We start from the raw sequence: 12,640 nt of genomic DNA, 5'->3' as shown, positions 1-12,640 counted from the left end.
TATAGGACTGAAACTAAGTCTCGTCCCATTTGTATTAGCTTTTGGCCTGGAAATAACTGGAAGAAGGTGTCCTTAGATTAATTTTGATGGATACTCTGCACAGAATAAGCACTCGATAAATACAATTGACTGCCTGGATATTTTTACCCAGGGCTTTATTCACATGAAACATTTTTTAATGGTCTCTGTTAAGCGTTTATTATGTGCCAGGCACTCCTAAACTCTAGGGTAGATACTACCTAATCAGACTGAACACAACCCATGTCCCACATGGGGCTCATAGTCTTAATCCCCATTTTACAGATGAGGTAACTGAGACCCATGGAAGTGAAGTGACTTGCCCAAGGTCACCCAGCAGACAAGTGATGTAGTAGGGATTAGAAACTAGGTCCTTCTGACTCCCAGGCATGTGCTCTAAATTGAATGAATACCTCTGTTCACTCAGTGCTGACTCTGAGCAGAGCCACAATTTGCCCTTTAGCAAATCTCCCTCACCCACTTCTTTTCTTCCCCTGAACAAGGCAGCTGAGGTCTAAGGGTCAGGAAGATGGTGCTTCCTTGTGGTCAGGGAACTTAACCAACTGTGTTGCATTGTACTCTCCCAAGTGCTCAGTACATTGCTCTGCACACAGTAATAATAATGATGGCATTTATTAATTGCTTACTATGTGCACTGCACTGTTCTAAGCGCTGTGCACTGTTCCAAGTGCTGGATGTTTAATGTAATGCTTATTAAATACTTTAATTTATTTCAATTAATTAATTAATTAATACTTTAATTTAATAAATGTTTAATTAATAAATGTCTAAGTAATGTTTAATAAATACCATTGATTGATTGATTGATTCAGTATTAAGGACAGGTCTTCTAGAAAGCTTCGGTTAGCCCAGATTTGGCTTCTCCTTGTAGAGATACAGGCCACCCAAAACTCTACATCCGCTCATCTGGTGGCTACCCAATCTACGTTGGCTCCTTGACAAACTGGAGGTGACTCAAGGAAATGGGCTTGCTTGATAAAACCAGGATGGCCATCATCTAATTGCTTAAGAAACAGCCAAACTTGGCTTTGCAACAGTGGAAATGCATTTGCAGGTTGGGTAAGTGAGGATGTTTACCAGTGGGTTGGGATCATAGCTTCTCTGCTGGCTCACACCAGGGCCTAGGGGAAGCCATGATGATGATGATAATAAGAATAATAATAATAATGGCATTTTATTAAGCACTTACTATGTGCAAAGCACTGTTCTAAGCGCTGGGGTAATAATGATGGCATTTATTAAGCGCTTACTATGTACAAAGCACTATTCTAAGTGCTGGGGAGGTTACAAGGTGATCAGGTTGTCCCACGGGGGGCTCACAGTCTTAATCCCCATTTTACAGATAAAGTCACTGAGGCCCAGAGAAGTTAAGTCACTTGCCCAAAGCCACACAGCTGACAATTGGTGGAGCCGGGATTTGAACCCACAACCACTGACTCCAAAGCCCATGCTCTTTCCACTGAGCAACACTGCTGTCCGACATCTCTTGGGAATTAAAAGACCTCAGCACCATCTGCAGGCCACAGGGGATTTTGATGTGATATTCCCAACCTTCCCCATTCAGCCCCAGCTACATTCAGAGCCCTAGATGGGTATTCTTTCCCAGAAGCACCATGATTCTGTGCCTCAGTTTCCCCATCTAGAAATGAAGGCAGATCTCTAGAGCTAGACAGGACTTTCAGAGGCCACCCCTGCCTCCAAGCAGTCCAAACTTAAAATAATCTGGGACAGGATTATGTCTTTTCTTTTCTCAAAGATTTCCAGTACTGGACCTCTTTAACTTCTCTTGACAATCTATGTTTGACCTAGAAATCTTGGCCTAGAAAACTTTCCGCGTGTCCAACAGAAGTCACCGTGTGCTGCATTTTAAAAGCATTTTCTATAATTTGATATCTGGGTTAAATAAAGAGCAACTGATCAGTGCCATCCTAAAATCTACTCGATTTCATCTTCCTAGAATTTGTAATCCTTGTATGGTACTTTGAGATCCTCCGGTGGAAAGTGTTCACAGTAGGGATAATTGCTTTGTCCACCAGTCCTGGACTTCCTTGCAGACCCAATTTAACTGCTGATGGTAATAGAAAGCTCAGAATGTGGCCTAGTGAGTAAAGGATGGGCCTGAGAGTCAGAGGGCCTGGGTTCTAGTCCTGCCTCTGCCATTTGACTGCTGTGAGACCCTGGACAAGTCACTTAACTTGACTTCTGTCTCCCCCTTTTAGACTGTGAGCCCACTGTTGGGTAGGGACTGTCTCTATATGTTGCCAACTTGTACTTCCCAAGTGCTTAGTACAGTGCTCTGCACACAGTAAGTGCTCAATAAATACGATTGATGATGATGATGATGACTTAACTTTGTTGGTCCTCAGCTACCTCATCTGAAAAATGGGAATTAAAACTGTGATCCCCGTGGAGCACGTGGCTGTGTCCCAACTCATTTGCTTGTATCTACCCCAACACTTAGTACAGTGCCTGACACATAGTAAAGCGTTTAACAAATACCATTTTTTAAAAAATTCTGAGCCAGGCTGAGGGGAACACTGTATTTGTTGAACTCCCAATCATCTTCTGTTCGCTCAGATCTGTGCCTGTCGGGGAGGGAGAGATGGGAAGGTTACAGTCAAGCTGTGTAAAATTCCACAGTTGCGAACATCATAAAATCACGCCAGCTGTTTGCACACAACCTGGTGAGCAGTTTGAGATGTTCTCTTTTCCAGAATGGTGGTCTGAATACAGACTGAAACATTTTTTTCACTGCATTCCAATCAGACCGCCTGCTCTTGAGTCAGCTCAACAGGACAAGTTCCAAGTCCCGGTAATACAGAAGAATGTTCCAGCTGAGCCTTTGGGCTTAATACTCCTGCTACATGTTTTGGTCCATTTTTTTTAATTTTCACTCCAAACAGAACACCACTGGAGGAAACATTTAGACTTTTCTTTGCCCTTAAAATGGAGAGGGAGCAGGAGAGAGAATGGTTAGCCCGGTGCCAACGTACTTTCGGGAAGGCATATTTAACTACATCAGTGAGATTAGTGTTTGCTTCTTTTCAGTAGAAACCTCAGTGTGTTGGCATGGAGTGATTGGGTGTTTTCTGTCAGTGTTTTCTTTAAAAAAACAGAGCTGAGCTGATCAGAAAATGATTTGTTTGGATGAAACTGAGGTTACTATTGTGAAACATTAAATAGTGTCAATCAAAACAAATAAAGGAAGAACATCAGATTTAAAAACCCGGCGGCTTAGACTTTCACCTCATCACTTCTCAGCTCTCATAACTGGAAAATGAAGGCGTTTGTACTGCTGAGCAGCATTCTGATTTTAAGCTCGATGCCGGTACGGGGAAGAGAGAAGCACTACTATATCGGGATTATAGAAACACCTTGGAATTATGCTCCCACTGGGAAAGAGGGGAAGCTCGTTGTACAGGACATGTAAGTTTCGTTGATTAAATGGCAGAAGTGTGGGTGGGAGTCTTTATGAGTGGACTGAGCCAAGGGCTAGGGGTGGATGGAAGTTCCCGGGGATTATTTGCTTGGGAAAAAACACTTTATTTTCCCCTTCCTCTTGGGGACATTCTCTGAATTCTCTCCCATCTGCAGCTCACCTCTTCCTCTAGGTTTTCTCTCCCTTTCCCTGGAACCAGGTCTGCTTTGTTGTCTACTCAGAAGGTAAATCCACTAGGCATGGCTGCTTCATTATTAAAAATACAGTTTCAGAGCATGCAAGTGGTGGATCCAACTGTGGTATTTGTTAAGTGCTTACTATATGCTAGGCACTGTACTAAGCGCTGGGGTGGATATAAGCAAATCAGGTTGGACACAGTCCCTATCCTACATTGGGCTCAGAGTCTCAATCCCCATTTTGCAGATGAGGTAACTAAGGCACGGAGAAGTCAAGTGACTTGTCCAAGGTCACACAGCAGACAAGTGGCGAAGCTGGGATTAGAACCCATTACCTTCTGTCTCCCAAGCTGTACCCACTGCACCATGCTGCTTCTTAGAACCTAAGTCCTCTGGCTCCCAGGCTGTGCTCTTTCCTCTAAGTCACACTGCTTATAAATAAATGAATGAGTAAATAAAGAAATGAACAGAAAGTACATGACCAAGATAGAGGGGGATTGGCCTGGATATGCCTCCTGGAAGAAGCCACTTTTAAGAGGGCTTTTACAGAGTTAGACTGTAAAATCTTTGGGGACAGAGATTGTGTTTACCTACTCTACCGTATTGTATTGTCTCAAGTGCTTAGTGCAGTGCTCTGCTCAAAGTAAGCACTCAGTACATGCCTTTGATTAATTGATTCGTTGTGGGCAGGGAATCTATTTTCCCAAGCATTTAGTTAAGCTTTCTGTACATGTTAAACCCTCAGTAAATATGATTGATTGATTGATTGACTTTAAAGGAGGACACGAATATGGTTTGGAGGAGCTGAGATTGGAGGGTGCTCCAGGCGAGAGGAAAGGCATGAACAAATGTGATGAATTCGTTTTTCGCTGAAGTATTCTTCAGGAGCTAAAGTATCAACTTGTTATTTATTATGTAATCAATAGCAATGAGATTAGAATGGCGATGACCACTTCACTTAGCAAATGCTGTTGTTGCACCTACTGTAGAAGCTGAAGAACAGATGAACCTGTCTGACGGTCAGTCTGTTATTGAAATTTCTAGCAGATTATTCACTCTGAAAATGTTCCATGGAGAGGGTTAAACCAAAGAACATTCAACAAAATTTAGTTTCCCTTAGATATAGTGTAAAGTGAATAGATACATTCCTAAAATAAAAAGACCAAAACAATATAAATATAATTTAAAGTGATAAAAACCCAAAAATATTGTAATATGATCAACAGCGATGTAAATATGAAAGAATAAAAAGACTTTGCATTAGATTTTTATATATGAGTACTTAATTTTCAAATGTTATTTCTCCATATCATATTCAGCACCTTTTGTAACGTACTAATAATTATAAAAATAGCAAATTATGGTATTTGTTAAGCACTTACTATGTGCTACGCACTGTACTAAGGGCTGGGGTAGATACAAGCAAATCAAGTTGGACACAGTCCCTGTCCCATGTGGGGCTCACTGTCTCGATCTCCGTTTTACAAATGAGGCAACTGAGGCACAGAGAAATGAAATGACTTGCCCAAAGTCACATGGTAGACAAGTGACGGAGTTGGGATTAGAACCCAGGTCCTTCTAACTCCTAGGCTCGTGCTCTATTCACTAAGACACACTGCTTCATGCATGGGAGTGTACAGTACAACAGAGTTCATTCATTCATTCAATTGTATTTACTGAGCGCTTACTGTGTGCAGAGCACTTCACTAAGCACTTGGTAAGTAAAAGTCGGCAACATACAGTCACGGTCCCTACCAACAACGGGCTCACAGTCTAGAAGGGGGAGACAGACAGCGAAACAAAACATGTAGACAGGTGTCAAAATCAACAGAATGAATAGAATTAAAGCTATATGCACATCATTAACAAAATAAATAGAATAGTAAATATGTACAAGTAAAATAGAGTAATAAATCTGTACAAATATATACAAGTGCTGTGGGGAGGGGAAGGAGGTAGGGCGGGAGGGATGGGGGGAGAGGAAAAAGGGGGCTCAGTCTGGGAAGGCCTCCTGGAGGAGGCCTTCAGAGTTGGTAGGCACATTCCCTGCCCACAAGGAGCTTACAGTCCAGAGGGGGAGAAGGCCATTAATATATTTGTAAGTGCTGTGGGGATGAGGGTGGGATCAATATTTAGTGTTAAACACAGATCCTAGTGCAAGTTCTTCCATTCCTACCTCTTCTCTTAGCACTCCTTAAGCACTTTGATATCCCCCCCCTCCCAGGCACACAGCATTTATGCACATGATCCATATATTTTAATGCCTGTCTCCCGCTCTAGTCTGTAAATTCTTTGTGGGCAAGGATCGTCTGTATTTATTCTTTGGTATTATACACTCCCAAGTGCATACTACAGTACTCTGCATATAGTAAGTGCTCAACAAGTACCATTGATTGATTGATCAATTGATAGCACTCTGGGGCTCTTGAATTTAAATATTAAAATTTCTTACAGTGCTCTCACTCTATAATTCTATTTGTTCTGATGATTTTGACACTGTCTACATGTTTTGTTTTGTTGTCTGTCTCCCCCTTCTAGACTGCGATCCCATTGTTGGGTAGGGACCATCTCTATATGTTGCCGACTTGTACTTCCCAAGCTCTTAGTACAGTGCTCTGCGCACAGTAAGCTCTCAATAAATATGATTGAATGAGTGAATGAATGAACCCTGCGCATTTAGCCTTGACTTCAGCCTTACCTTTGAAGTATTTTGACTCACTTAAATAGAGTGATTAGGATCCATTTCAATTTACCATTAGATAATTCAAGTCTACTTGAATTCAAGTCTTCTGCACTACTTGAAGTCACTAGCATGACTGCAAACATCTAGTAGTAACATGGCTTAGTGGATAGAGCACAGTTCTGGTACACAGTAAGTGCTAACCAAATCACATTTAAATAAACCACTTAGTGCAGGGCTGTGCACACAGTAAAGGCTCATAAATTCCACTGATTGATAACAAAACAAGATCCCTGCATACAGTGAGGTGGAAGAGTCCGGCTTGAAGCTCATCATTTCTGCTCATCTAAAATTTTGCTTCTATTGGACCACACAGAAACCGCTTTCAGCAGGGTAGCTAACACAGTCTTCCTGTTTATGAGCTTTTTAAAACTCATAGGACTGTGCCTGTGTTTACAGTATTCATGCCTCTTTATTTTGGCCCAAAGAGAAGGGCAAAAATTGAAGGAACCCTGCTGAGCCTCTCCCTGTCTTTATTGGCTCGAATGGAAACAGCGTGGCCTTAGTAGATAGAATGTGGGCTCGGGAGTCAGAGTACCTGGGTTCTAATCCTGGCTCTGTCATTTGTCTGTTGTGTGACACTGGGTAAGCGGCTTAACTACTCTGTGCCTCAGTTACCTCATCTGCAAAATGAGGATTAAGACTGTGAGGCCCATGTCAGAGGTCAGGAGAGGTAGAGAAGCAGCGTGGCTCAGTGGAAAGAGCCTGGGCTTGGGAGTCAGAGGTCATGGGTTCTAATCCTGGCTCTGCCACTTAAGAGCTGTGTGACTTTGGGCAAGTCTCTTCACTTCTCTGGGCCTCAGTTACCTCATCTGTAAAATGGGGATTAAGAATGTGAGCCCCATGTGGGACAACCTGATCACCTTGCATCCACCCTGGCACTTAGAACAGTGCTTTGCACATAGTAAGTGCTTAACAAATGCCATCATTATTATTATTATTATTATTATTATTATTATTATTATGTGTGATATGGATTGTGTCCAAACTCATTAGTTTGTATCTATCCAATGCGTACTGTAGTATCTGGCACATAGTAAGTGCTTAACAAATACCATTAAAAAAATAAAATAAAATAAAATCTAATGGCAGTGTTACCAGAACTATTCAATATGACATGAGCCTGGAAATCAGCAGATTTAAGTACCTCGTTTTTTAACACTTTTTTTTACTCTTCCTGTTGTTTCCTCTCATTCATTCATTCATTCAATTGTATTTATTGAGTGCTTACTGTGTGCAGAGCACTGTACTAAGCGCTTGGGAAGTACAAGTTGGCAACATATAGAGACGGTCCCTACCCAACAGTGGGCTCACAGTCGAGAATGCTTGCTATGTGCAAAGCACTGTTCTAAGCACTGGGGAGGTTACAAGGTGATCAGGTTGTCCCACAGGGGGCTCACAGTTTTAATCCCCATTTTCCAGATGAGGTAACGGAGGCACAGAGAAGTGAAGTGACTTGCCCAAAGTCACACAGCGGACAAGTGGCGGAGCTGGGATTTGAACCCATGACCTCTGACTCCAAAGCCCGGGCTCTTTTCCACTGGGCCACGCTGCTTCTCCAACTCCATCTCCAACTCACATACTCCCTTTACGTTTTCAAAAACCCAATCCACCACCTGCGGAAAAGAAAAATTGATAAAAACAAAAAAAAATTTACCTCCATAAGTATCATGCTTTTCTCACCACTTTTCGTCTGGGTTTAGTTCACCTTTGTCTCTTTAAACTGTATTGCAAACTCTTGGTGGGTGAGGATTACATTATTTTCATCTAATTTTGCCCTAAGCCTAGTAAGTATTATGTGGCCCAACTGTAAAATTTGGCTCATAATTCCATTTAGGGAAAGGCCTCTCCAGCCCCCCTGCAGTTAGCACTGTTCGATTCAATTCAATCATATTTATTGAGTGCCTACTGTGTGCAGAGCACTATACTAAGGGCGTTGGGGAGTACAATATAAGAATAAACAGACACATTCCTTGTCTCCACTTCCCCAACCCCCATCCCACTTTGCCCTTTTTTTAAGGAAAAATAGAGGGTGTGATCAGTCAGAGTCCAGCCCCTCACCCCGAGACCCCCAACCTCCACCCTCATATTAAGCTATCCAAACTGGGCCTTCGATTTTCTGTCTCCACCAGCTAGTCTGTGAGTAGGGTGACTATTCGTCCAGCTTTACAACAGACGGTCTGGTTTCCAGCCGGCATGTCCCCTGTCCTATATGGCAAAGCCACCTCTACACCCAATATATTGGTTTTAAACCCCAGTCTCCTCCTGCATCAGCTCCAGCTGAGACACTTAAAAAAAAAAAATGGTATTTGTTAAGCCCTTAGCATGTGCTAAGCACCGGATTAAGCACTGGAGTAGCTACAAGAAAATCAGGTTGGACACAGTTCATATCCTACATGGGGCTCACAGTCTTAATCCCCATTTTACAGTTGAGATAACTAAGGCACAGAGAAGTTAAGTGACTTGCCCGAGGTCACACAGCAGACAAGTAGAGACACTGGGATTAGAGCCCATGCCCTTCTGACTCCTAAATCCTTGCTCTATTCTTTATGCCATGCTACTTCTCGGCTGCTGAGACATATACAGACATGAGATAGGAATGCAGTGGCTCTGAAGTAAAGGAATCCCCCTCCACACCCTCAGGAGCAGATTTCCTTAAAAAAATCTCCATATGACATCATTACTTTATATTGCATAATCGGCATAACACAAGAACTGGCTGTAATTCTTGGATTTGCACTCAAGACCCACCCATCAGTAGCCTCTGCATCTACGGGGAGCCTGGCAGGAGAGAACTGAGACAACTATGAGTAATTTAAGCAAAGCATTTCTTTTGTCTCAGATAATCAATCAGTGGTATTTATTGAGGGCTTACTCTATGCAGATCATTGCACTAAGCTCTTAACTAACTGGACACTTAATAGTGTCCAGATAACCAGACACTTAATGGCCTGAATGATCGGCCTAATCATCTCTATTTCCCTATCTTGAGAAGTGGTGTGCCCTACTAGAAAGAGCATGGGTTTGGGTGTCAGAGGACCTGAGTTCTAAACCTGGCTTTGCCACTTACCTGCTATATGGCCTCAGACTAGTCACTTCACTTCTCTGTGCCTCAGTTCCTTCATCTGAAAAATGGGGATCCAATATCTGTTCTCCCTCCTGTCTAGACTGTGAGTCCCTGTGGGACCGGATTATCTCATTATCCAGCACTTAGTATAGTTTTGGGCACATAATAAGCACTGAACACTTAGGGAGCAGTGTGAGCTAGTGGCCAGACCACAGGTCTGGGAATCAGAAGGACCTGAGTTCCACCACTTTTCTGCATGACCTTGGACAAGTCATTTCATTTCTCAGTGCCCCAGTTATCTGTAAACTGGATATTAAGACCCTGAGATCCATGTGGGATGGGGATTGTGTCCAACTAAATGTGCTTGTATCTATGGGCAGGGAACATGTTGGCTAATTCTGTTGTATTGTACTCTCCCAAGTGTTTAGTGCAGTGCTTTGCACATAGTAAGTGCTCGATAAATATGATTGATTGATTGATCTACCCATCCCTTAGTACGGTACCTGGAACATAGTAAGCATTTAGCAAATACTATAAAAAAAAAACCAGAAAAAATGCCACTATTATTATTTCTCCATGGAGGCCTGTGGCCCGGCCTGTGTTATCTGTGGGCCCCAAAACTGGAGCTAAATGACACAGAGAGAAGGAAACCCACTGGTCTAACATAAGCAGCATGGCTTAGTGGATAGAGCTCAGGCCTGGGAATCGGAAGGACCTGGGTTCTAATCCCCACACTGTCACATGTCTGCTGTGTCACCTTGGGCAAATCATTTAATGCCTTGCACATAGTAAGCACTTAATAAATGCCATTTTTATTATTAATATTATTTAAGCACTTAGTACAGTGCTCTGCACACAGTAAGTGCTCAATAAATATGACAATGAATTTAACTTTTCAGTAACTTAACTAAAAAAGGGGGATGGAGAATGTGAACCCTATGTGGGACAGGGACTTTGTCCAGTCTGACTAACCTGTATCTTCCCCAGTGCTTAGAATGGTGCTCGACACATAGTAAGTGCTTAATAAGTACCATAATTACAATAAAGCCTCAAGGGCACATTTGGGTTCAGTGAAGCTCCTTTCCCGAATCCTGAGCCCCTGGGAAGGCACGATGCCTCTGACTTTTTTTTTTTAACTCTAACCGAAAGTTCATCACTAGATCGAGAATGGTTAGCGATTGTGCTAACAGGGCCTATTGTTTTCTTCAGGGAAGTTGCACAGTTCAGCTGTCAACAGGAAGAGCTTGGGTGCAACGTGAATTATTTATTCAGCAGCCTGAGCCACAGGAGTGGGCACCCCTGATTGAATATTTGGCTGCCCAAACTTCCTGCAAGCTTCCAGTAACTGAACTTTGGTTCTGCACTTTCAAATGGAACCAAAACCATTTGGTAACCTTTTGATGCTCTTCTAGAGGCAGAATATACGCAAATGTGTCCCACTCTGGAGCCCAGGGCAGCATACAAGGGAATATGGATTCACTGTTTTGGCTTGGGTTTTGTTTTCTTTCCCAGTTTTATAGAAAGGGAGAGAAAGGAAGGAGTAAACCCCAGGGGAATGCTGGAGTCAGCAGAAACCTTTGAAAGCTGCTTTTGTATCTTTCCAAGCAGAGGCATTTTCTGGAATGTTTCCAGCAGGCAAACACAAATAGTAGCTCTTAGTGTAGAGAGTACATTATAGAGTGGAAAACTCAATTAGAAAATCTCAGGGCTTCTAATTTAGGGCTTGGGCATTTGTCTGAATGTTTCTGGAGCTTAATGTGGTTGGGAAAGGGGAAAGAGAATGGATAGGGAGCCGAGATGGGCAGTGTTTTGGCTGGCCATTTGTCTGGTTTTATACTGAAGAGTTTGATTTTCAGCTGTTCTGGCCCTGTCCAATTCAGGAAAGTAGTTTCTGCTATTCCTGGGGATCACCCTTGGCTATACTAGCAGACCTACAGGTACATAATAATAATTGTATTTGTTAAACGTTTACTATGTACCAAGCGCTTAGGTAGATGCAAAATAGTCAGGCCTGCCACAGGGCTGTCCCCCATAAGGCTCACTATCTAAGTAGAATACTTATACTTCCCAAGCGCTTAGTACAGTGCTCTGCACACAGTAAGCACTCAATAAATACTATTGAATGAATGAATGAAAGTAGGACGGAGAGCAGGTGATGAATCTCCATTTTACAGATGAGTAAACTGAGTCAATGGGAACTTAAGTGACTGGCCCGAGGTCATCCAGCAGGAAAAAGGGCAGAAATGGGAATCAAACCCAGGTATTCTGGTTCCCAGGCCCATGCTCTTTCTACTATGTCATGCTACTTCTCAACACAGCCTTCTCCAACAGTTACGGAATTGATGCCTGTTCTTCCATTCCTTCTCGACTCCTATCTCTCTCATGGCAGTCAGTCAGTCAGTCAATTGCATTTATTGAGCACTTACTGTGTGCAGAGCACTGTACTAAGCACTTGGGAGAGTAAAATATAACAATATAACAGAAATATTCCATGCCCATACGCTGTGAGGTACAGTGAGAAGGTTGGCATTAGGGGGTTTAAATGTGTGGGCTGGGTTGTATTAGGAGAGTGGCGAGGTGAAGTATGAAGGGGCAAGATGATTGAGTGCTTTAAAGCCAACGGTAAGGAGTTTCTGTTTGATGTGGCAGTGGATGGGCAACCACTGGAGGTTCTTGAGGATTGGGGAAACACGGATTTAACGTATTTATAGAAAAATGATCCAGGCAGCCAAGTGAAGTATGGAGTGGAGCGGGGAGAGACAGGAGGCAGGGAGGTCAGCAAGGAAGCTCATGTGGTAATCAAGGTGGGATGGGTTAAGTTCTTCAATTAATGTGGTAGCAGTTTGGATGGAGATGAAAGGGTTGATTTTAGTGATTTTGTGAAGCTTGAAATGGGTGGATTCAGTGACAAATTGAATATGTGGGCTGAATAAGAGAAAGGAGTTCAGGATAATGCCAAGGTTATAGGCATGTGAGAGGAATGATGGTGGTGCCATCTTCAGTGATGGGAAATAAAGTGGAAGGACAAGGTTTGGGTGGGAAAATAAGGAGTTCTGTTTTAGATATGTTAGGTTTGAGGTGTGAGTGGGACATCCGAGTAGTGATGCCTTGAAGGCAGGAGGAAATCTGAGACTGCAGAGAGAGAGAGATATCAGGGCTGGAGACATAGATTTGGGAAT

General features: G+C 42.8%; 1 protein-coding gene across 1 annotated transcript in view; it reads left to right on the top strand.

Moving 5' to 3' along the window:
• The first annotated feature begins 3,273 nt into the window (after positions 1-3,273).
• Positions 3,274-12,640, top strand: part of LOC119931984 (ceruloplasmin) — a 68,144-nt gene continuing 58,777 nt past the window's right edge. The window contains exon 1 of the mRNA XM_038750815.1: positions 3,274-3,465. Coding sequence (XP_038606743.1) covers positions 3,317-3,465 — 149 coding nt within the window. The 5' untranslated portion in view covers positions 3,274-3,316. The remainder of the gene's footprint in view (positions 3,466-12,640) is intronic.

The sequence above is a fragment of the Tachyglossus aculeatus genome, chromosome 1 (assembly GCF_015852505.1).
Source record: "Tachyglossus aculeatus isolate mTacAcu1 chromosome 1, mTacAcu1.pri, whole genome shotgun sequence".
Taxonomy (NCBI): domain Eukaryota; kingdom Metazoa; phylum Chordata; class Mammalia; order Monotremata; family Tachyglossidae; genus Tachyglossus; species Tachyglossus aculeatus.
This window is presented reverse-complemented; position numbering and strand designations above follow the sequence as displayed.